Below are 22,797 nucleotides of genomic sequence, written 5' to 3' on the forward strand. Positions count from 1 at the left end.
TATTGCAAAGTCCACCTTTCCCCCAGTGATCTGACTTGCCACCTCTACCATACATGAAATGACTATATATACTGGCCCTGTTTCTAGGCTCTCTATTTTGTTTGATTAATCTATTTGTCTATCCCTGTCCCAATATTACCCTTACTGACTACTATAGGTTTGCTATATAAGAGTGTAAATCTTCCCTTTATGTTCTTTTTCAAGAAGAGAACTCTGTTGCAGTTTTGAATGGAAATGCATTGAATCTATAGGTCAATTTGTGGAACATCAGTATTTTTATGAGATTGGGTCTTTCTATCCACAAATATCATATTTTTTTTAAAAAGTTTATGTATTTATTCATGAGAGACACAGAGAGAGAGAAAGAGAGAGAGAGAGAGAGAGGCAGAGACACAGACAGAGGGAGAAGCAGGCTCCATGCAGGGAGCCTGACGTGGGACTTGATCCGGGGTCTCCAGGATCACGCCCTGAGCTGAAGGTGGTGCTAAACCGCTGAGCCACCTGGGCTGCCCAGTATCATATTTCTTTTTTTCTCTTTTTTCATATTTCTTTAATTAGGTATTCCTTATAGCTTTTCAATGAAGTTTTATAATTCTCATTATAAAAGTCTTGCATATGTTTAGTTAGGCTCATTCTTAAGTACTTTGTGTTTTGTGTTTTGATACTATATAGGAAGAAAAAGTTTTTCTTGAACCTCTTAGGGTCCCAGGCTGGGTCTGAAAATTAAACTGACAAAGACAGATATACAGGAGAAAACCATACAAATTTATTTTTTACAAGACATGAGAGTCTTCATAAGAAAATGAAAAACTGAAGAAGCAAGTTAGACCCGTGTATTTTTATGCTAGGTTCAATGAAGAATGGGCAATCATATAGAAATATGATAGGTTAAGTAGTATGTGGTAATTATAGTAAACTTTGTCATCTTTTAAAAATTCATTTGTTTATTGGGGATCCCTGGGTGGCGCAGCGGTTTGGCGCCTGCCTTTGGCCCAGGGCGCGATCCTGGAGACCTGGAATCGAATCCCACATCGGGCTTCCGGTGCATGGAGCCTGCTTCTCCCTCTGCCTATGTCTCTGCCTCTCTCTCTTTCTCTCTCTGTGACTATCATAAATAAATAAAAATTAAAAAAAAATTTAAAAAAATTCATTTGTTTATTGCTGGTATATATAGATGCTAAATGACTTTTGTCATTTTTGTACCCACAAAAGTCAATATACATTGCTAGAAGTCAAAACATTGCTAAACTCTCATGTTCATCTCTATAGGTTATGAACATATTCTTTTGAATTTCTTACATACACTATCATGTCATTGTGATTCTTCCATTCTAGTCTGTATATATTTTATTTCTTTTTCTTGCCTTACTCCACTATTTCAGTCATCTAGTACAATACTTGAGATGGCAGCATACTTTTATTGTTCCTTATTTTATTTTATTATTTTTTATTTTATAGAGAGATAAAAAGAGTGTGAGTGGGGGGAGGGGCAGAAGAAGAGAGAGACTCTTAAGTAGGCTCCACACTTAGCATGGAGCCTGGCATGGGGCTCCATCTCACAACCCTGAGATTATGACCTGACCCCAAATCAAGAGTCAAACACTTAACTGACTTAACAATCCAGGTGCCCCTCTAATTCCTCATTTTAAAAGGAATGGTTACTTATGATGTTTACTGTAGATTTTTGTAAATATGCTTTATCAAGGAAAATATTCTTAGTTTATTACGAGTTCTTCTAGGTGGATATTGAATTTTATCAAAGGCTTTTTTGCATCTATTGAGATCATGATACGATTTTTCTCCTTTAATCTTTAATGTGATAAATTACATTAATTGATTTTCTCAGCTGAAACTAACTTTAAATTCCTGGGTGAACCAATTTGATTATGATGTATCATTTTGCTGAACATAAATTGAAATTTTGTTGAGGACTTTTATGTCTATATTCATGAGTGAGATTGCCCTGATATTTCTGTTTCTTACATTCGCCAAGTCAAATTTTGGCATAAGGTTATGCTAGCCTCATAAAATGAGTTGAGGAATAATCTCTCTTTTTCTATACTCTAGAATAGCTTCTGTGAGATTAGCATCATTTATTCCTTGAATGTTTGGTAGAAGTCACAGGTAAAATTATTTCAGCCTGATTTTTCTCTACAGAAAATATTTAATGATAGATTCAAGTTCTTGAATGGTTATGAATCTAGTCTTGTTTTATATTTCTATTTCTTGGAATTTTTCCACTTTATCTAAATTTTCAAATTTAATTCACATAAAAATGTTCACAGAGTTTTTTAATCTGTAATTTTAGCATCATGTGTGATTATAACTTTTTCTTTATTCCTCACATTGTTTGTTGTGACTTCTCTTTTTTCTTGATCATTTTTACCAAAGGTTTGTAAAATTTTTAAATCTTTCCCAATGATTGGTTTATTTGGTCCTTTCGATTGTATGTTTACTTTCAATTTTATTATTTTCTTCCTTTTTAAATTATTTCTTCTATTTTATTTGACTTTATTTTGCAATTCTTTTTCTAACTCCTTCACTCTTCATATTTCAAACTATTTTCTCTTCTTTCTTTTCTTTTTCTTTCTTTCTTTCTCTCTTTCTTTCTTTCTTTCTTTCTTTCTTTCTTTCTTTTTTTTTTTTTTTTTAGGTAGGCTCCATGCCCAGCATGGAGCCCAGTGCATGAATTCAGGACCCTGAGATCAAAACCTGAGCTGAGATCAAGAGTTGGTTGCTCAACCAACCGAGCCATCCAAGCACCCCAAACTGTTTTTTCTTTTATTATAAGCTTTTAGGTCTAGAAATTTCCCTTTACTTCTTTAGTTTTATCTCTCAACTTTCTTCATATAGTATCAACTATTTAATACACGTAGCATTTAAATATTGTCAGATTTTCAGAATGATTTGTTCTTTGACCTTTGAGTTTCCAAACAAATGGGTATATCTAGTTATCTTTACTTTTTATTTTTTTAAATAGATTTATTTATTTGAGAGAGATAGAGAGCGCACAAGAGCCAGCAAGAGGGAATGGCAAAGGGGGAGGGAGAGGGACAAGCAGACTCTGCACTGAACACAGAGCCCTATGGGTTAGGTGGGGGCAGAATGGGCCTTGATCTCACAGCCCTGAGATTTTTTTACCTGAGCTGAAATCAAGAATTACTGATTTTTTTAAAAGATTTATTTATTTATTCATGATAGACATAGAGAGAGAGAGAGAGAGAGAGGCAGAGACACAGGAGGAGGGAGAAGCAGGCTCCATGCCGGGAGCCCGACGTGGAACTCGATCCCGGGACTCCAGGATTACGCCCTGGACCAAAGGCAGGCGCCAAACCGCTGAGCCACCCAAGGATCCCGAATTACTGATGTTTAACTGGCTTTGCCATCCCCGTGCCCCCTAGTTATCTTAAAAAAAAAAAAAGATTCTTGACTTAATTGCAGTAAGAAAATATGGTCTGTGCAATATGCAAAAATTTCAAAATTTGTTGAAACTTGCCATATGGCTCAATCTATGATCAACTTTAGTGAGGTTTCTGGGTGGGCTCAAAAACAATTGATTTTTTTTTCTCACTCTATGATCTTGCATTTGGAGTCCCAACTTTATTGAGACTTGTATTTAAACTGCATGCTTAGAGCAGACTCTAGGCTTTCACCTCTGTCCCCAAGACTCCCAAGGTTTGGGATAGGTTTTCTTGGACAGAAAACCAATATTCAAATTCACTAGATTCAGTGAATACCTTCCAGGCAAGAGTTGACTTTGGGTTCTTTTTAACTCACTGGTTTCTGGCTTTTACTGTATCCTGGTGCTACTGTTCAACTTCTTGCCAGTTTATAGATGCCAAAATATATTTTTAATATTTTGCCCAGTATTTTTGTTGCCATTTTCATTGAAAGAGTTAGTCCAGACACTTCCCTGAGCATCTTACTAGAAATGAAAATCCTTATTTTATTTTTCGTCATATATTTATTGGGCACCTACTATGAGAGGAATAAAAGCTATAATTCTGATCTGTATCCAAGGTGAACTAGTAGCATGAGAAAAAGAGTCATTGGGGTAGGATGGTAGAGGCAATTAACCAGCGGTGAAAACAGGTGGTTAAGTATACAGGTTTGGGAGTCGAGTATGCCTGGGGACAAAACCCAGGGTCACTGCTTACTAGCTGTGAGCCTTGAGGCAAGTCACTCAAACTCTCTGTGCCTCAGTTCCTTCACTAATATATTGGTGTTAATGATAGAGATACCTCATAGGTTTGTTGTTGGGATTTCTAAAAGAACCAAGCATACTTTGATGGCTCAGAAAATGCTAAGTAGTCTTTGTCCTGTGAAAAGGATTTTGATCTATAATGGTACCAGAGGATATGAAATGGAGAATCTTGCTCATTCACCCACAGAACTGAACTTAAGATCTGAGAGAATGATTTCCTGTAAATGCCTCTTTTACAGAAAGCTGAGACTTATTTTTTTTTGCTACAGCACGAATTTCCCAAATTGCTGTTCCTCTGTTATTTCCTGATAAACCAAGTTCTTGTTAATTCGAGCTTGCATCACTTCACTTCTTCATTGGGATTGACAGTCCTCAGAGAAGAGATGCATAAGCTGGGAACAACAAAGTTATTTCTCTAAGGTTTAATCACCTCCCATGGGAGCTGCCAGAGGGAGGGCATAAAACGATCTCCCTTCCAACTCTGAGCTGGGGAGACTTGATTCTTATTCTAGGGAAAAATCCTCCCCACTTCTGGGTTCCCTTAAAGAGAACCCTTTTCACTGGCTCTCTCCCTCTTGACCTAGATCTGTTCCTCAATGAGTTTAGAGGGTTGGGAATTAAAGACATAAAGGAGAAAAAAAAAAATTAAAGACATAAAGGATATGTCTTGCAGGCCACTTCTGCTTTCCAGAAGTTCCTTGAGACAATCAGAATGCCTGACTACATTGTTAAAATGGGGTGGGGGTGGGAGGGAGAAAGAATAAAAATGTACGGAGAAAGATAGAAGTTAGTATTTCAAAAATTATCCTGTTTCAAAAGGAATGGCTAAAGCACACCAGCCGGAAGGAGTAGGAGAGAAAATTGGAGAGAAAAAGAACACCCAGATGCCATGCTAGAGAACTTGGGACTTTTTCCCTCCAGGCACGGATTGCCAATAGCTTGTGCTATAGGTAGATCTGCAATTCAGAGTGGAGGTTACTTAGAATTGTGGAGAACTGGAGGGCAGAAGATCAGCTCAGATATGTCTGCAACGGGTCCTAAGACACACAGCAAGGGCCTCAGCGCTAAAGGGGTGAGGCCACGTGGTTGTGCAACGCAACTGTGGAGGACCCTGCAGGTGGCCAACGTGGCAGTTCTACAGAGAGTCTTAGCATAGAAATGAACAGATTTGATATACGTGGAATGAGAGTAGAGGGAAATGAGACTCCCTACCATGTTTTTTTCTGGCTAGGGTGACTAAATGGGTGATGGTGCAATTAGCCAAGATAGGAGATTCAGGAGGAGCAGGTTTGAAGCAGCAAACATGATGGGCCTGAATTGGATGTCACTGTGGGCATGCTGGTGAAGATGTCTAAAGCCACCAAGCACAGGCATGAGGCTCTCAGAGGAGTTGGTGGCTGATTGGAGGAGGGGGGAGTTTCAAGAAGGAAATCGTGGTCAACTGTGTCTTACCCTGCAGAGATTGTGAGAGAGAATACTGAAAGAGATCCACTCTATTTGGCAACCAGAAGGTCATTGTTGACTTTAGCCTGACCAGTTTCAGGTGCTGAGGAGGAACAGAAGCGGAACGAGATGGTGAAATGAAAAAGCAGAGACTCCTCTTTCCAGGTAGCTTGGCTGCCTTGGGGAGCGAACCTGTGATAGAAGTTGATAGCCTCCCTTCCCTCTCCTCCTCTTGCCCCTTCTCTTCCTTTAAGTAGTGGGAGAAGTCTGAACCTGCTAAAGCTAAGGATTGAATCCTGAGTTGAGAAAGTGGGGAAGACAAGAAGAGTGAAGGTCCGCCACGGAGCTGGAAGGTGGTGGGGCCAGAGGACAGGTGAAGGAAGATATTCCTTCCTCTGACATTCCAGTGGAGTAGGTGGGCACCCCGTGGTTCCCCACAGACTTCTTTGGCATCATGGGCAGGAAATGAAGGGATATCATGCAACAAATATTTAATGAGTCCCTACTTTGCTTAAGTCGTGGTGTAAATTAGGTAGACACCAGAGAATGAGGAAATATTAGAAATGTGAATCATTCAGAGGTACAAATCTAAAGTTGTTTGGAGGAAGGGAGGGGATGTCTAGGGCTTCCTGAATGATGAAAGGAAGGAAGGAAGCTTGGCAGAGTATTTCCCTCCCAAGGCAGCAGGTAGCAAAAATAGCCCGAGAGAAACAGGAAAAAGTCTTATGTGGGAAAAAATGGAAGAAAGGAAAGAGGCAAACAGTAACAGCACGTTCCAGGTTCTAAACATCAAGCTAAATTAGGCACTTTATAGGCAAAACAATCCTGTGAGAAAGGCATTACTATTTCCATTTTATTGATGTAGAAAGTGAGGATCCAGTTCTTTTTCTGTCTTCAATTCCACTTCTCCATAGAGGATTAAAACGCCTTGGAATATTGGAAGAGGAATTCCAATTCTTGTGTTTTAAAATTTTCATTTCACTTGCAAGCCAAGAGAAAAGAGGGCAATTCTTAGTGGGCTTGTGCCGTGAAACTACGTAGTCTCAGTAGGGCCTTGGTTAAGGATGGGCCAAAGCTTGGCTGCATTCGAAAGAGGCCAAGGAACTTAGAGGAGGAAGTGGTTGCCGCGTTCCTTCTGCGGAACCACACGGGGGCCCTGAGACGGGCGGCCTGTTTCCTGGGTCCCGCACAGCCAAGCCGGTGGGAAGAAACGTGCTCCCTAGGCAGAAGCTTTATGTAAATGCCTATTTTCCAAGATCCTCAACGTTATATGGATTATCATCCACGGAATGCATACTGAGAAATTACGTGACATTTGGAAGTAAGACATGCACTTCCATACATAACTCTTAACAATAGAATAGGCCGCAAAAAAGATAAAAACCAGCGTGCAGTCATAGACGCTTTTGGCAATCCCTCCCTTAAACAGTGTATTATAGGATCGGGGAGCAGTGGAGAGTACCCAGACAGGCTCCTGGTGGTCACACGTGGATTATAAAGCATTATTCGACTGTATACCTTTTTTTTTTGCACTTTATTTTTTTTTAAGATTTTATTTATTTATTCATGAGAGACAGAGAGAGGCAGAGGGAGAAGCAGGCTCCCTGCAGGGAGCCCGACGTGGGACTCGACCCCGGGTCTCCAGGATCACGGCCTGGGCTGCAGGCGGCGCCAAACCGCTGAGCCACCCGGGCGGCCCTTTCTCACACTTTAATATTCTGCGCGCCCGTCTCTCTTTTTGGCGGTCGGGCTCTAAGTTCCACCTGACGCGCCGCAACGTTGCCTTGGGGTCGAGCAGAAACTTTTTTTTTTTTTCTTTCTTTTTTTTTTTAGAAAAGCACGGCTGGCGTTGCGCCGAGCTAGAGGCCGCGGCCCCGGGCCCTGCAGCGCAGGAGAGGAGCAGCCGCCGCCGCCGCCGCCGCCGCCACCCCCCGGGCGAGCGCGGGCCCGGGCCCGGGCGGGAGGCAGCTAAGGCGCCGCGCGGCCGGGAGGCGGCGGCCGAGCGCGGCGTCACGTGGCCGGGGCGGGGCCTGCGCGCCGCCAGCCCGCCCGCCGCTCGGCCGCCGCCGCCGCCGCCGCCGCCGCGTCCCATTCATGAGGGCCGCCCGGCTCGGCTGCGGCCCAGGCGGCTCCGGAGGCAGCGGCGGCGGCGGGCGCCCGGGCCTCGCGCGCGTCCTCGGCCGGCCCCGCCCCCTCGGCCCCCGGCGAGCGCGCCGTCCAGCCGCCGCCTCCCCTCGGCCGCCCGCGGGCGCCGGCGCGGGTCGGCAGCGGAGCCGCCGCAGGTAAGCGGGCGCGGGCCCCCCAGTCGCGGCGCGGCCTCGGCGCTCGGGGGAGGCCGGGACCCCTGCCCCCGCGTCGCCGCCGCCGCCGCCGCCGTCACGTAGGCCGCTCGGCGCGCGGGGTGCGCCGCGGTGGGGGGCGCGGGGCCGCGGGGCGGACGAGGACGCGGAGACCCTGAGGCGTCCGGGTGCCCGCGCCGCGGCCCGAGGGCCGGTCACTGAGGGCGCCCGCAGCTCGCGGGGTGCTGGCGCGGAGGCCGGAGCGGAGGCCGGGGTGACGCGCGGCCGAGCGGCGCGCGGCGAGGGGGCCCGGCCGGAGGCCGCGCGAGCCGCCCCCGCCCCCGCCCCCGCCCCCGCGGGAGGGGGCCCGGCGCACGTGAGCCGCCCGGAGCCGGGCTGGGAAGTTGCTGTTCCCCGTCCCCGGCCGGCCGTTCGCCCCGCGTCTCTGCCTCCGGCTTGTGGACCCGGCCCCGAGTGTGAGTCCTCGCTCGCTTCTCGAAGCCCCGTTCCCCTCGGCACCTCTCAGTCTGTAGCGAACGTGTTGAGAGCCAGTCTCAGAGCGGGGGCCCCTCTCTCAACTTTTAACCCCGAGGGTCACCGTTTTCTCCACTCTTCTGAACAGATTGAGAATATTCTCCTTGAGAATTCCGTATGACGTTTTGAAGGCATACTTAAGAACCAGGACCGGAAGGATCACCCTTCCTTTCAGAAAGTGCTGGAAGTCTGAATATTTGAAAATGCTATAGGAAGGGTTGCTTAAGCCGCTCTACTAATTTTAAATTGTGCATTTCGGGATGATTTTTCCAAACCTGTTTGTCTTAGACCGAAAAAGAGTCTCTTGAGAGTCTTGGTGTCAGGCCAGGTCCTATTGCAGCTCTGCCCAGTAGAGATGCCCTGTGTTAACTGTTTATTGAAATCTCGCCGGGCTGGTTCATAATTCTTTGACAATGCAGTTTTGAGATACATTTGAAATATTTACAAATTATTTAGTGGCCCATATGGTTTGTATGTTGATGGTCTGAGTTTAGTGGCTTAAGAACGAAAAGCGTGGCGGGCGATGCTGGGGTGGGGTGAGGGGAGATACGGAGGTGGGGGGGCTGCTGAGGTAGGGGGCTGCTGAGGTAGGGGGGGTGATACTGAGGTGGGGGCCCGTGCTGAGGTGGTGGGGTGATGCTGGCGTGGGAGGTGAGGCTGAGGTGGGGGGGTGCTGAGGTAGGGGGCCGATGACGAGGTGAGGATGCTGGAGTGGGGGGGATGCTGAGGAAGGGGGGTCGATGCCGAGGTGGGGGGGGATGCTGAGATAGAGGGGTGATGCTGAGGTGGGGGGAATGCTGAGGTAAGAAGGCCATGCTGAGGTGGTGGGGTGATGCTGGAATGGGGGGGATGCTGAGGTAGGGGGGCGATGCCGAGGGGGGGTGCTGAGATAGGGGGGTGATGCCGAGGTGGGGGAATGCTGAGGTAAGAAGGCTATGCCGAGGTGGTGGGTGATGTGGGAGGGGAGGGTGAGGTGGAGTGGGAGGTGGGGGGGCCCATGGTGATGTGGGGGGGGGGCGGCAGAGCCCACAAGGTGCAGGGGAAGGATTCTGGTGTTCGCCTAGTGAAGCATCCTCACTTTGCCTGAAGGGCAGTCCACCTCAGTCCCAGCCTGAGTATAAAAAGCAGGCCTAAGGCCATCTATGAAATTACACTGGCCAGTGTGGGTGGCTTCTAACAACTAATGTATGGTTAATTGTGATCTATCAGACTGAAGTGTAAGTAAATGTTGGTAGAGCTGTGGAATGCTGGAAATGAAATGTTCTCACGTGATGGCAGAGTTGAGAACCAACAGAGAAGCTTTATGTTTAAGAGGAACTGGAAATGGGAACATTTGAAAACCATTCAACTCTATAGTAAAGCCACTGTTGAGAAACAATTAACAGAGTCAGCTGGGCGTTGTGTCCTTCATTAGCCCAAGAATGTAGCAGTGAAGGAACTCCTCACCCTGTATTGTAATTTTTGGTTTACTGAGTGGACTGTCATCTGCACTGGACTGAAGGTCCTCCGAGGCCAGACTTTGGTAGCTCCCTGGTACCAAACGCAGACCCAACTTTTAGAAAAACCTCCATGGAGGTCTGTTGAATAAAGGTAGGAAGCAGCAGTGTGTATATGTGTCCTTACCAGTGACCTGAGAGCTGGTGGCACTTCCTGAAGGGAGTTCACTCAACTTTCCTGAGCTGTGAGCTTTGGTTGAATAATCCTGATGGTGCCACGCATGAGAGGTGGTAAAAGGTTAAATTAAGCTCATGAGTCTTAACAGGGAAGATTTTGCAATGCTTATTTTAAATATTAATATTTGGTTTAAAGATAGCTTGGCGCTCTGTGTCAACAGCTATTTCCCCTGGGTATGCTGTTTTGTATACAGTATTTCCTCATATAAGGCAGCACAGTAACACTTAGCTGGAAGCTTTGTCTTGTGGGGAGATAGATTCAGCACCTCCCTTAGGTGCTTAGTGATGTAAGTCAGAAGGTTTTTCTTTAAGTCTGACTTAAGTCCACCTGCCTGCCTTTAATTTAAATCCTTCCCTTTTTGCTCTGACCCGATAGCTGTCATTGCGTGTGTGTGTATGTGTGTGCTTATTATCTTGCCAGTGAATGGCTAGACCGTGGTTTGGGACGTTTGTTTTGAAAGCCCATTTTTATCTGTTTTATTAGCCCCAGAGTCTTTTAGCTGTCATTTGCCGCCATCATAACGAAAATAACTCACAGGTTCATAGGCAGAGAGCCTCCAGTTGACAGAATCCAATATGGATTGTCATATTAAAACTTTGAGGAGGGGTCCCTGGGTGGCGCAGTGGTTTGGCGCCTGCCTTTGGCCCAGGGCGCGATCCTGGAGACTCGGGATCGAATCCCACGTCGGGCTCCCGGTGCATGGAGCCTGCTTCTCTCTCTGCCTGTGTCTCTGCCTCTCTCTCTCTCTGTGTGTGTGTCACTATCATAAATAAATAAAAATTAAAAAAAAAAAAACTTTGAGGATAATTATTATAGGCTGGAGTAGTAAGCTTTATGGCTGTATCAGAAGGCCTTCTAATAAGATTTCTTGGTGGCTTTACTGGCAGTTAACTGCACTTTTTGGAATCTACCTCCCCTGCTGTCAATTTGATTCTTTATTCTTTTTACTGGCGCACTATTACTAACACTAAACGCTTTACATGTGTACGCTCCTTTACTCTTGAAGACAAATGTGTGAGAGAAAGTAGCTCACCGCTGAGGTCCAAATGAAGCAGCTTAGGTGTCTCTGAGAGTCCGTGGCAACCTGGGTGTGGTGGGGCCATTCCAGCTCTGTGCTCCTCACCTCTGGCTAACTTGATCCTGCCCAACCACAGAAAGCTTGGCCCATATGGCTTGCCTCTGCTTTGAAATTCTGACTGGATGATTCTGCTCTTTTCAGCCTATCTATAAGGAAGAAGGAAAAAAGAATCTGTTAGGAGATAAGCTGTGTGGCAATGCAAGATAAAGCTCTGAATGTGACTTTGAGGATTAGAATGAAGATAAGATAGTTTTTAAATTTGATTCATTGACTACGATTTAGATTCTTTTTCCTGTAAAGCCCCTGGATACTGAATTTCTGTCCTCCTATTTTTGTCAATTTAAATTGGTGTTAAAATTATTACCAAGAAAATGAAAGAGCCAGAAATCATTGAATCTGTAAAGCATAACAGAATGGTTACAGCATCAGCTCCTTTTGCTACCAAATTTTACCTCTGTACAAGGAGGATACAGCTGAAAGACAAGGTGGGTTATATGTTAGAAGTACGGTTTTCTAAAATTATTTTTATTCAGGTCAAATATGTAAGTTGAGAGACTACATAAATGTGTTAGAAAAATGGGGGATTCATAGAGCTCTTTTAAAAATCCATTTAGGATCGATGTAACTATTTTTGTAATCCTTGAATTTAGAACTTTATTATGTGGTGTTTATATTTATCTGTATTGTTCTGTATTTTCAACATGAACCATCCAAATTAGACTTTTCTCCTTCTTTGGAGGATGAACACCGGCTCGTAGAAAAGCCTACCTAATGATGTTCAGGTAGCTGGAGGATTGCCTTAATCTGACTTGTTGGCATATTTGAACAGTTTAGAAAAAATCTTTACTTCTGTAGTTACTGTAGTTGATTTTATGAATAGTAACCTAGTTTCCTGTCTTTAATTCATATTCTTTGTTTTTGTACCAATTTTATTTTATTGTTTAGTAATAGGTGTATTTGCCTGAACTGCCTCGAATTATTTTTTTCAGCCAGGCAAAGCATAAGTAAAATATAAAGTGATTTATAAATTTTAACTTGTTTTCAACTCCTGGCATTTTTTTTTTTTTAAATCTTTCCTGTTCAAGAATCTCCAGTGATCCATTCTCACCTGTTTTAGCAAATGTGTTTTTCCCATCTCCGTTCTCTCATATCAGTTTGCTCCCTACTGTCTCCACCTGCCCCAAACATTTACTTATTTTCAATACTCACTTTCCTCCATGAACTTCAGCTGTAAGAGACATTGATCTTGTTGTGTTACTTTGTATTTGCTCTTAAGTCATCTGTGGCATTCCTCTAGCTGTTAGTTGATATTAAAGTAAATAACTACTGTCTCCTTAATTTTCAAACACCCTGTGTGGCCTGCAGGCAGTGCTAGTTTGCCTCCTTTTTGTAAATGTGTAACTAAGAGAAGGAGTAGGGGAGAGATGGACTGTTGAATAGAAGTGATAAGAAGCTAGCCTGAAAGGTTTGTCAGATTGTAGTAGAGAAAGTTGGATTTGAGGAGAGGAGGAAAGAACGTTCAAACCTGAACACCTGAGGATAGGATCTGTTGATTTTAAAAGTTAACCGATGGAGAAAGATGAAAGGACAGACCTTCATAGGTTGATGTGCAGAAAGATCCACTAGAGTGAGCGGAGTGGCTGTGCAGACCTGTTTATTTGCAGGGTGGTGGAAATTCTTTGAAGGTTTGTTGTGCTGTCTCCCATTGTTTTGATTCTTAACTTTTGGGGTCACTTGTGAATTTAGTTGAAATATTAAGTTACATTATAAGGAGTGTAAAGGGATATGGTTTTGAAAAGTTTAAGAAACATGATTAAAGACATAGTATTTCAAAAAAGAAGGGGTACCAGTATCTAGGTTTAAACATTATTTGGTTTTGATGGTCATAACTAAGTAATTGTTAGATGAAGAGAAGCTGAGCATTGGAAAAGCGTCCTTCAGTGATTTTACTCAGAAGAAAGATAGGCATATGGTTCCAAGTAATTTTAGTGACAGAGTTTCTGCTTTTACTTATTTCTGAAATATAATGGGATAATTGATTTAAATATCTTTTTAAACCTCTGTTTTTAGATCTGTAGCAAAATGTTTTCTTTTTTAAAGATTTTATTTATTTATTTATGAGAGATAGAAAGAGGGGCAGAGACACAGGCAGAGGGAGAAGCAGGCTCCATGCTGGGAGCCCAATGCGGGACTCGATCCTAGGTCTCCAGGATCATTCCCTGGGCTGAAGGCGGCGCTAAACCACCGAGCCACCCGGGCTGCCCAAAATGTTTTCTTTTTTATAGAAAGAATCATAAATTCATTGGTTAATCTGGAATTGAAACCTACCTAAAAGCCTTCTTTATACTCCTGAGTAAACAGCGGAATTGTACAATTCCATGATGGCTCTACTTTCTTCAGCGCATTATGATGTGACATGTGTTGCACCTGGCAAGATAGATGTGTCCAGCTATAATAGAGACTTGGTGCCTTTTTTTTTTTTTTTTTTTTGAGACTTGGTGTTTACTGATTCTAAAAGAGAAGTATCCAGAATGTGAATAGGTCTTATCAGGTATTTGGACATAATTTATTAAATTTAGCCTTTTGGGGCACCTGGGTGGCTCATTCTGTTGATTTCAGCACAGGTCTTGATCTCCGGGTTGTGAGTTCAAGCCCCATGCATAGAGCCTACTTAATAAATAGGAATCTCAGACAGCAAAACCATGAAATAGTAGATATGAATTATGAACTCTGAATTGGAGCTCTTTGAATTGTGGTATGTTACTTTCCCCAACAGCTGAGTCTGTATATTTATTTATTATTTATTCATGAGAGACACAGAGGCAGGCTCCCTACTGGGAGCCTGATGTGGACTCCGTTCTAGGACCCTGAGGTCACGACCTGAGCCAAAGGCAGATGCTCAACCACTGAGCCACCCAAGTGTCCATATCTTTTTAAATTACTTTAATCTCAACATTTTTTGAATAATACTTAGCTAATGGACATTATAATTATAGCCATAACATCTGTTTACATGCAAACTACACAGGAACAGGACTTATCTAGGGAAGTATATAAATACTTTCTTTTTTATACATATACATACTTTCTAAATAAAAAGCTCTCTTATTTTTTAAAAATAAAAGATTTTATTTCTTTAGAGAGAGTGAGCAAGGGAAGTAAAGAGGGAGAGAATCTCTCAAGCAGACTATGTGCTGAGCTCGAAGCTTGATTTGGGCTTGGTCTCATGACTCTGAGATCGTGACCTGAGCTGAAACCAAGAGTTGGATGCTTAACTAACTGTACCACCCAGGCACCCTGAAAGCTCTTTATTTTATAATTTAAAATGTGTATTAAACAGATGCTTTATAAGAAAGGAGTGATTTTTTTGTTGTAAGGTTTTCTAACTGGTTCAACGAATTCAAAATATCCTAAGTAGCAGTATTTGAAAAGTAAACATTTGGAGTTTTGGTGTCTTTAATATACTCTGTTCACTGAGACTCAGTCCTTAAAATGGTGCTGATGGCTACTTTTTAGGAACACTGTTTCTAGGAGATGTTTAATGTTTGTAAAAGATTGTCATTACAGTTACATTATTGAACATCTTTGGGTGAGGCATTATGTTTTACATAAATTCTCTCTTAAGAGGCACAATAACTATGCATGGTAGAGATAGTAGCTGCATTTTTTAGGTGAAGACTGTGAAGCTGAAAGATTTGCCAAAGGCATGTGACTGTGTACTGACCTTGATCTCATTCCATTGCCCTTGCTCCCATGCCACCACACTGCCCAAGGACGATAAGAATTCTCGTGAATCTGATTGACATGCCAAAACCAATTTGGGGGAACAGTTTTGTTTTGACTTTATTAGGTAGAACTGGAGAACTTATTCTTAACCTCAGCATCTATAAACTGCTAATAGAAAGCATAGCACCTACTGTATAGGAGCTCTGGGTTTCTCTGAATCATTTATAGATGCAAAACCACCAATAAAGCAAAGGAGATGGCCTGGCTAACCCCACTTGGTGGTGCTGGGTCTAGAATGAGTTGGATGATATGAAGCTGATACTCTTCTGCCTGCCTCTGTAACATGAGCATATAACTGGGCTGAGTTGGGAATCTGGTGTTTAAAAACATGGCCACTAAGGCAGCCCTGGTGGCTCAGCGGTTTAGCACCGCCTTCAGCCCAGGGCCTGATCCTGGAGACCGAGGATCAAGTCCCACGTCAGGCTCCCTGTATGGAGCCTGCTTCTCCCTCTGCCTGTGTCTCTGCCTTTCTCTCTCTCTTTCTCATGAATAAATAAATAAAATCTTAAAAAACAACAACAACAACACATAGCCCCTAAACTCTAGCTGAATTTTGGTCTCTGGCTCAGCTTGACAGAAAGTCAGTTCTTTTTAGTATTGGGAGGAAGAAATAGGCTCAGTTGGACTTTTTGAGACGTGGTTTGTATTCAACATGATGTCTTCTTGAAGGATTTTCCCTGGTAATTTTGACTGTTTTTTATACAAGAAGTAAACTCCATAACCCTTGCTTTATGTGGGACTGGATTATGCATAGGAGCCCTGAGTTACAGCGTTTCAGAGCTGGACAGAGCTTCTAGCCTATTACTTCATGTAGGAACACTTGTCCCATCACATTGTGGGTAGCCAGCTGAAACCCCTAATATTGTTGAGTATCTGAGTTTGCATTTTTGAACAGATTTGTTTTTTATAAATTGGCACTTTCTTCAGTATATCATTTGACTCGGCAACTATCTACAGATAGAATTTGCTCTGATGGAATTTTAATGGTGTTTTACTCACTGTAATTGAATAAATCAATGATTTGGTATTAACTCTTCAATACAGAATAACTTCTCATTAAACAGAAACATTCATAGCCCTTAGGAATTCCCAAATTCGTGATTTTGTGCTTGGCATATAGCTTACTCAGTTGTCTCCTCTGTAAGACGTAGATAACAATATCTACTGATGGCCTTATTCTGAGGATCAGATGAGGTTGTGTATTAAACCAGAGCCACAAGCCACCTAGAGGTCCAGAGGCAGGGTGGCAGGCTAGGATTTCTCACTAGACAAGATGCGCCAGTTTTGAGAGGCACAGGGGCAAAAGGAAAAAAGGTGAATAGTACATCCTTCTTGCTTTGAAGTACCTTATAGTCTTGAAGGAGAATTAAGTGGGTCTACCTCTATATCAAGCAGAATTTTATAAAACCAGGTAGGGGGGATAGACAGGGGAGTGATTGAGAGTGAGTCAAAGGAAGTATCTTGGTGTGAGCTTCTGTGCTAATGTTTTTAGCATGAGGATATGATGTTTAGGGGCGCCTGGGTGGCTCAGTCAGTTAAGCAGCTGCCCTCAGCTCCGGTCATGATCCTGGAGTCCTAGGTTTGAGCCCTGCATGGGGCTCCCTGCTCAGCAGGAAGTCTGCTTCTGTCTCTGCCTCTCACCCCACTCGAGCGCTCTATTTCTCTCAAATAAATCTTTTTTTAAAAAAGGATATGATGTCTAGTTGAAAATGTTTGTGCTTGCTTAATATTTTCTTGACCCAGAACTTTTATCTCTATCGATCAAAATGGAAAACTTATTTTTATGTTAGCAATTTTGTATCTAAGCCTAATGCACTACATGTCTGTAAATTTAAGCCTAGTGATTTTTGCCATCATTTCATCTCTTACTCTCTGAATTTTGTTGTCTGTGCCTGTAAGTGGAGCCTTTTCTATGTATCTAGAAGGCAAAGCTGTTCTGTATACCTAGTATATACACTACAGATGAGTGCTTAACTAAAAAACAAAACAAAAAACCAAAAAACTTTTGCTGACTAGTTCATAAAGTCTTTAATATTTTTCTATAAACTTTAATAACTGCTTATCATTAAAGTTTCCTTAGGTTATAAAACTACATGGTATTTTATTCTCTGCTATTTGAAAAATACTCATAAGCCTGTATTGTTAATGGTGGATAATTTTTTTAAATCTTCTGTCATCCTTATCCATGTTGGCTAAATCTTTTGCTAATATCTTTGACACAGAAAGAAAATGGCTTTCTTGTTAGGACATTTGCCATTCCCAGGTGAATGAACTAGATAACTTAATAAGAACTTTATATATTTAAATTTTCTTGTTCATTTGTTTTGTCTTAATGAGACATATATCTAAAGCTCAGTGCTGATGTGGAGAGCTAGAAAAGAGTTTTTCCTAATTGAAAACAAAACCCCACAGTGCTCATATTTACTTGGTGTTTGTTTTTTCATTTCTCTAGTAGTTTTTATTCCTTATACATATGTTTCTTTATTATAGGACTGCATCACATGATAGTTCTATTCATCTTTTAAGTCTAAAAATTCATATAAAATTCAGATAGTACTTTGAGATATATATAGTGAAGAATACCACTGCTGATTACTTCCTAGAAGCAGCTTCTTTCAACTCTTACCTGTTTCTTGTGGGATTTAATTTTATGCATATGTGCCTAAACTACTGTAGCTTGGTTTTTCAGTTTTAGATATTCTCTGTAGATTTCCGACTGTGTTAGATGAGGATTCATCTCTTACATAACCCTTCTTACACACTCTTCCTTTTACCCTTCCCATGTAATCGTATCATAATTTAATTTCTCAATGGTAGGTATGTATGTTTTCATGGCCAAGCACTGTTTAAAACTAAGCCCGTCAGTGATTTTATTTCTACACCAGTTCAAAGTTTTGTTTTCGCTGGAGTTCATTGTTTTGTTGGGATTAATCACAAATTCAGGTCCCCCGTTTCTTTTCTTTATTTCTTTCTTTTTTTTTTTTTTTAAAGATTTTTATTTATTCATTCATGAGAGACCTGGGGAGAGAGAGAGAGAGGCAGAGACACAGGCAGAGGGAGAAGCAGGCTCCTTGCAGGGAGCCTGACGTGGAACTCGATACCGGGTCTCCAGGATCAGGCCCTGGGCTGAAGGTGGTGCTAAACCCCTGAGCCACCCGGGCTGCCCAGGTCCCCAGTTTCTGACTGAACTACAGGACTCTGAGCAGTGAACACCTCGCCTGCATCCTGTTAGTTTCTCACCTTTGTTGGTCTTCTTTCCTAGATAGTCCTCTGTCAACCTGCTTCCTCATTCTGATGGGCACATCCTCCTGTAGCTTTTTGAGAAGGGGTTCACAGGAGGTCAATTCTGAGACCTTACCTGTCTCAAAATTTATTCTAGCCTCATACTTAAATGCTAGAATGGAAATAGTTTTTAGAATTTGCATTTGTTTACTGTTGAGAAATCCCAAGCTTTTTAATTTCTGTTTCTCTCTCCTTCCCACTCTTTCTATCCTTTCCCTTCCAGTTTTTTTTTTTTTTTTTAAAGCAGTTTTATCTCTTTTTAAATTCTCTCCTTTTACTCATCTTTTGGTGAAGTGCCTTTATTTGTGATTTGCAGCTTGGTTCCTGTACCCTTTACAGGGAGGGAGTGGCTAGGACACTTGGGAAGTGCCTTCCACACCTGGCTTCATGGTGAACCCACATTCTTGGCCTTGCTTTTGTACACTCAAACCCGGCTAGAGTATGTTATCAGTCTCTGTAGATCAGAAGGACAGAAAAACACTCAGAATATACAGGTGCTTCTTAGATCTGGTGAGACTTCACCCCCACAAGCAGAAGCATCTGCAGCTGTATGTCCTCAGAAAAGTTTGGGAGGCAGCTGGCATTGGGGCACTCTCTGATTGAGAGTGTGATGTGCATCCTGCTTTGTAGAGCCATGCCCACGTGGTGATTTCTTGAGTTCTTTGCCCATAAAGAAACTGCGGAGCCTTTAACATTGTCTAGTAGCATCTTTCTGTCATGACTGCCTTTGTAGAGCCCACTGCAGTGCAGGTACCTCTCCACCCTGGTGCTGATTACTTGGTAGGAACTTTCTTTTTTTTTTTTTTTTTTGGTAGGAACTTTCAACTTGGAAAATCATGTTTTTGACTCTGGGGAAATTGTCTTGTAATGTTTTTTGTTTGTTTGTTTGTTTTTGGCATGCCTCCACCAGTGTGGGCTCTGGTTTTGAGCTTGAGCACTGCCTTGCTTTTTGATCCTCTTTTTTTTTTTTTCTCCCATGTTTGGTCTTTCAGAAACTTGACAACCTCTTTCATTTTCTCTAAACATTCTCTTTGTGCTTCTGGATTACTCCTTTTATATTTCTTAACTATCATGTTAGTAAATAAATTGCGAAAAAGTACCACAAACCTGGTCTTTAAACAACGGAAAGATTTGTTGTCTCAGTTTTGGAGGCTGGAAATCTGAAATCAAAGTGTCAGCAGGGTTAGTTCCTTCTGAAGCCTGTAGGGAGAATCTGTTCATGCCTCTCTCCTAACTAATAGTAATTTCTGTCATTTCTTTGCTTGTAGATACAGTATGCTGATTTCTACCTTCATGGTCACATGGCATTCTATATGTGTCTGTCTGTCTTTTGGTCCAAATTTCCTCATTTTCTAAGAAAGCCAGTCATAGTGGTTTAGGGATATTGGTTTAGGGCTTGCCCAGATGATCTCATTTTAACATGACTACCTCCACAATGATCCTGTTTCCAAAAGATCACATTCTGAGGTAGGGAGGGTTGGAACTTCAACTTAGTGTTTTTTGGGATCACAGTATAATTTTGAATGGTGGGTTTTGTTTTGTTTTGTTTTTAAAGATTTTATGTATTTATTTATTCATGAGACACAGAGAAAGGCAGAGACATGGGCAGAGGGAGAAGCAAGCCTGATGTGGGACTTGATCCCAGGACCCTGGGATCACGACCTGAGCCAAAGGCAGATGCTCAACCACTGAGCCACCCAGGTGCCCCCGAATGGTGAGTTTTAAGAGGGAATGAAGATCAAGTATATGCCATCTTTTGTGTTTAACAGACTGTCTAGTTATCGTAATATTATTAGAAACTCTTAGCCACATCTGTCTTCGCAGAAGATCAGAAAGCAACTCTCAGGAAGTAATTTTTATTTTATTTTATTTTTAAAGATTTATTTATTTATTTATTTATTTATTTATTTATTTATTTATGATAGAGAGAGAGAGAGAGAGGCAGAGACACAGGCAGAGGAATAAGCAGGCTCCATGCCGGAGCCCGACGCAGGACTCGATCCCGGGACTCCGGGATCGTGCCCTGGGCCAAAGGCAGGCGCTAAACTGCTGAGCCACCCAGGGATCCCCTCAGGAAGTAATTTTTAGATTACAATTGGAGATTTCTGTTTTGATTCATTCTGTTAAATTTCTGCTGGTTTCCTGAATGTTTAATCACTTAGTATCTGAGGTACCTCGTTTTCTCCCCTTTGTTTCTCAAGTAACTTTGAAGGTTGGCAGCATGACTGTAGCAGTGTCTTGTGAGAAAGTAAATCCTAAATATATCATGACATAGGTATGTGAACATGATCAGCTGGGTTCTCATGCTCTGTCTTCTGTGTTAATTACATTCTTTATTTTTCAGATTGAGCCTTTCTGGTTTGACTTTGTTTTTAAAAATTCTGTCCTACATTTTCTTGGTTTTGGCTCCTCAATCCTTTTACCTAAAGTAGCCCTTCCTCCCTTACTTTCTAGCAGCATCACTCTCTTTAACTTCCTTTATAATAGTTAGCCCAGTCTGGAATTTTATTTTTATTTCCTGTCCCTTCCTCTATTAGAATCTAAGTGCTGTGAGAGCCGGCACCTCATCAGCCAGGTTCACTGCTTGATCTAAGCTCAGAGTAGAATAGTGCCTAACACATTAAACCCTGCTTTTAAACAGGTCAGTGAGTTGAAACAAGCTTTATTTTCCCCCATTCCAAATGTTGCTTCACTAAGTTGTTGTTGCTCTTGGAAGTCCTCTCGTTGCAGTAGCTCAGTGTGCAAGTCAGCTTGTGATAACACAGCCATGCAGCCTTACCTGGCGTTTGTTTTGTAAAGCTACGTAAAACTAGGACACAGCTCAAATTAGAGCTATGGGTGGCTTTCACAGTAGCGGTGCAGTTGGCAATGGCTTCTGTCTCCACAGCTTCTCCCTTTATCCACCCAGATGTCCTCCCAGGCTGAGAGAGGGGGGTCCCCCTCCTAACAATTCTGAAAATTCTACTAGGGTCCCAGTAGTAGCTGTGTACAATAAAGCTGAAATTTGAAAGCTGTGTTTTAATTGGCTTCTAGTGGAAGACTTAATCATCTCCACAGCCTCTACCAGTTTCCCCAGGAGCCTCTGCAGATACCAGTATGGGATGCCTGGAATTGGGAGCAGGATTTCTGCAGGCTACACAGGAATTCACATCCCTGCTTCTTGGCCTCATGGTCACTGTGTTTTGTGTAATTGAGACAGAGATCCCAGGCATTTCCAAGAGAAGAGTGGAGAAGTGGTGAATTTGTGCTTCCTGATCTAAAATACATTTCTCTGGGAAACAAGGAGGGGGATTCTGCATTCTTGAGAGTTAAATGCAAGAGACACTGCAGGTGTTAAAAAATGAGTATGTGTTACTGGAGGTGAGGAATTCTGATCAGTTAAGGAAGCTAATGAATGGACACTCCCCCCACCTTGTTTGTTTTTTTATTACTATGCTACCAGTAATCAGGGAAGATCTTTCTCTTCACCTACAGGAGTCACTGAAAGATGGTTGATGCAGTGTGTGAGGTTGGTCAAACTGTTTCTGCAGTAGAAGTCACTTTTTTTTTTTTTTTTAATTTATTCATGAGAGACAGAGAGAGAGGCATAGACCCAGGCAGAGGGAGAAGCAGGTTCCATGCAGGGAGCCTGACATGGGACTCGATCTCAGGTCTCCAGGGCTGAAGGCGACACTAAACTGCTGAGCCACCCGGGCTGCCCAGTAGAAGTCACTTTTAACTAGAATTGTAGCACTGTCTTGATTTCATCATGGTACCCTGAAGGGTTATAAAGAAATGTCTTGGTGTTCTGATGATGTCCCATAGGAGATTGCTATAGCTTTGACCTCACTAATATCCCTTTGAATTTCATTTAAGTTTAGAAAAATATAAGCTCCAAAGATGAAGTATACATATTATTCACGAAGTGTTGAATCTGGTATCTCTCATGCAAAAGGTAACATTTGCTTTGAGTTTCCTAGGCAATTTAGAGAAGCTGGTACCTCTGGCAAGGTCTGTAAAAACAAATGATGTGGTTGGTCTGTGTGTGGTAGGGAGGGGAGAAATGGATGTGGTTCTGTTGTTCTGGGATATGTGATATGTGATAAATACATACAGAACTGTCCTGGAGTGTGAGCAAATAGTCATTTCTTTCCTGGATCCTCGCAGTTTCTATTGAGATGGAGGTGACAGATGATGACAGTTGATGGATATTATTCACGATGAAAAATACTGTTGTTTAAATAAAAGATTAAACATTATGAAGTTGAAAGTTTACCCATAAGATCTGATACAAGTTCTTCGGTTTTGCATTCCATTATAAATGAATAATAAAGAAACTGTTGATACTCCTATAAAAAATATAACTATGAAGGAATGTGACTAAAAATTTATGCAATCAAATAAATGTACATTGCCCACTTTAGTGTGATATACACATTTCAATGATGCTGTCCTTTTTTTTTTTTTTTTTGACGCTGTCATTCTTAAAACATTTTGGAACACCCTTTTCTTTATAATTTGCTTTCAGTCTTGAAATA

General features: G+C 42.3%; 1 protein-coding gene across 5 annotated transcripts in view; it reads left to right on the forward strand.

Moving 5' to 3' along the window:
- The first annotated feature begins 7,828 nt into the window (after positions 1-7,828).
- LPIN2 (lipin 2) overlaps positions 7,829-22,797 on the forward strand; it is an 81,160-nt gene continuing 66,191 nt past the window's right edge. Inside the window, exon 1 of one of the 5 annotated variants that reach the window (XM_072828941.1) lies at positions 7,829-7,929. Coding sequence is in view for 1 of the 5 variants with exons in the window: in XM_072828940.1 (XP_072685041.1) it covers positions 19,992-19,994 (3 nt within the window). In the remaining 4 variants the exon portion in view is untranslated. Of the gene's footprint in view, positions 7,930-8,269; positions 8,403-19,914; positions 19,995-22,797 lie in introns of those variants that run through there. The other 4 variants (XM_072828938.1, XM_072828942.1, XM_072828939.1 and 1 more) reach the window with 4 other exon arrangements.

The sequence above is a fragment of the Canis lupus genome, chromosome 6, assembly GCF_048164855.1.
Source record: "Canis lupus baileyi chromosome 6, mCanLup2.hap1, whole genome shotgun sequence".
NCBI lineage: Eukaryota > Metazoa > Chordata > Mammalia > Carnivora > Canidae > Canis > Canis lupus.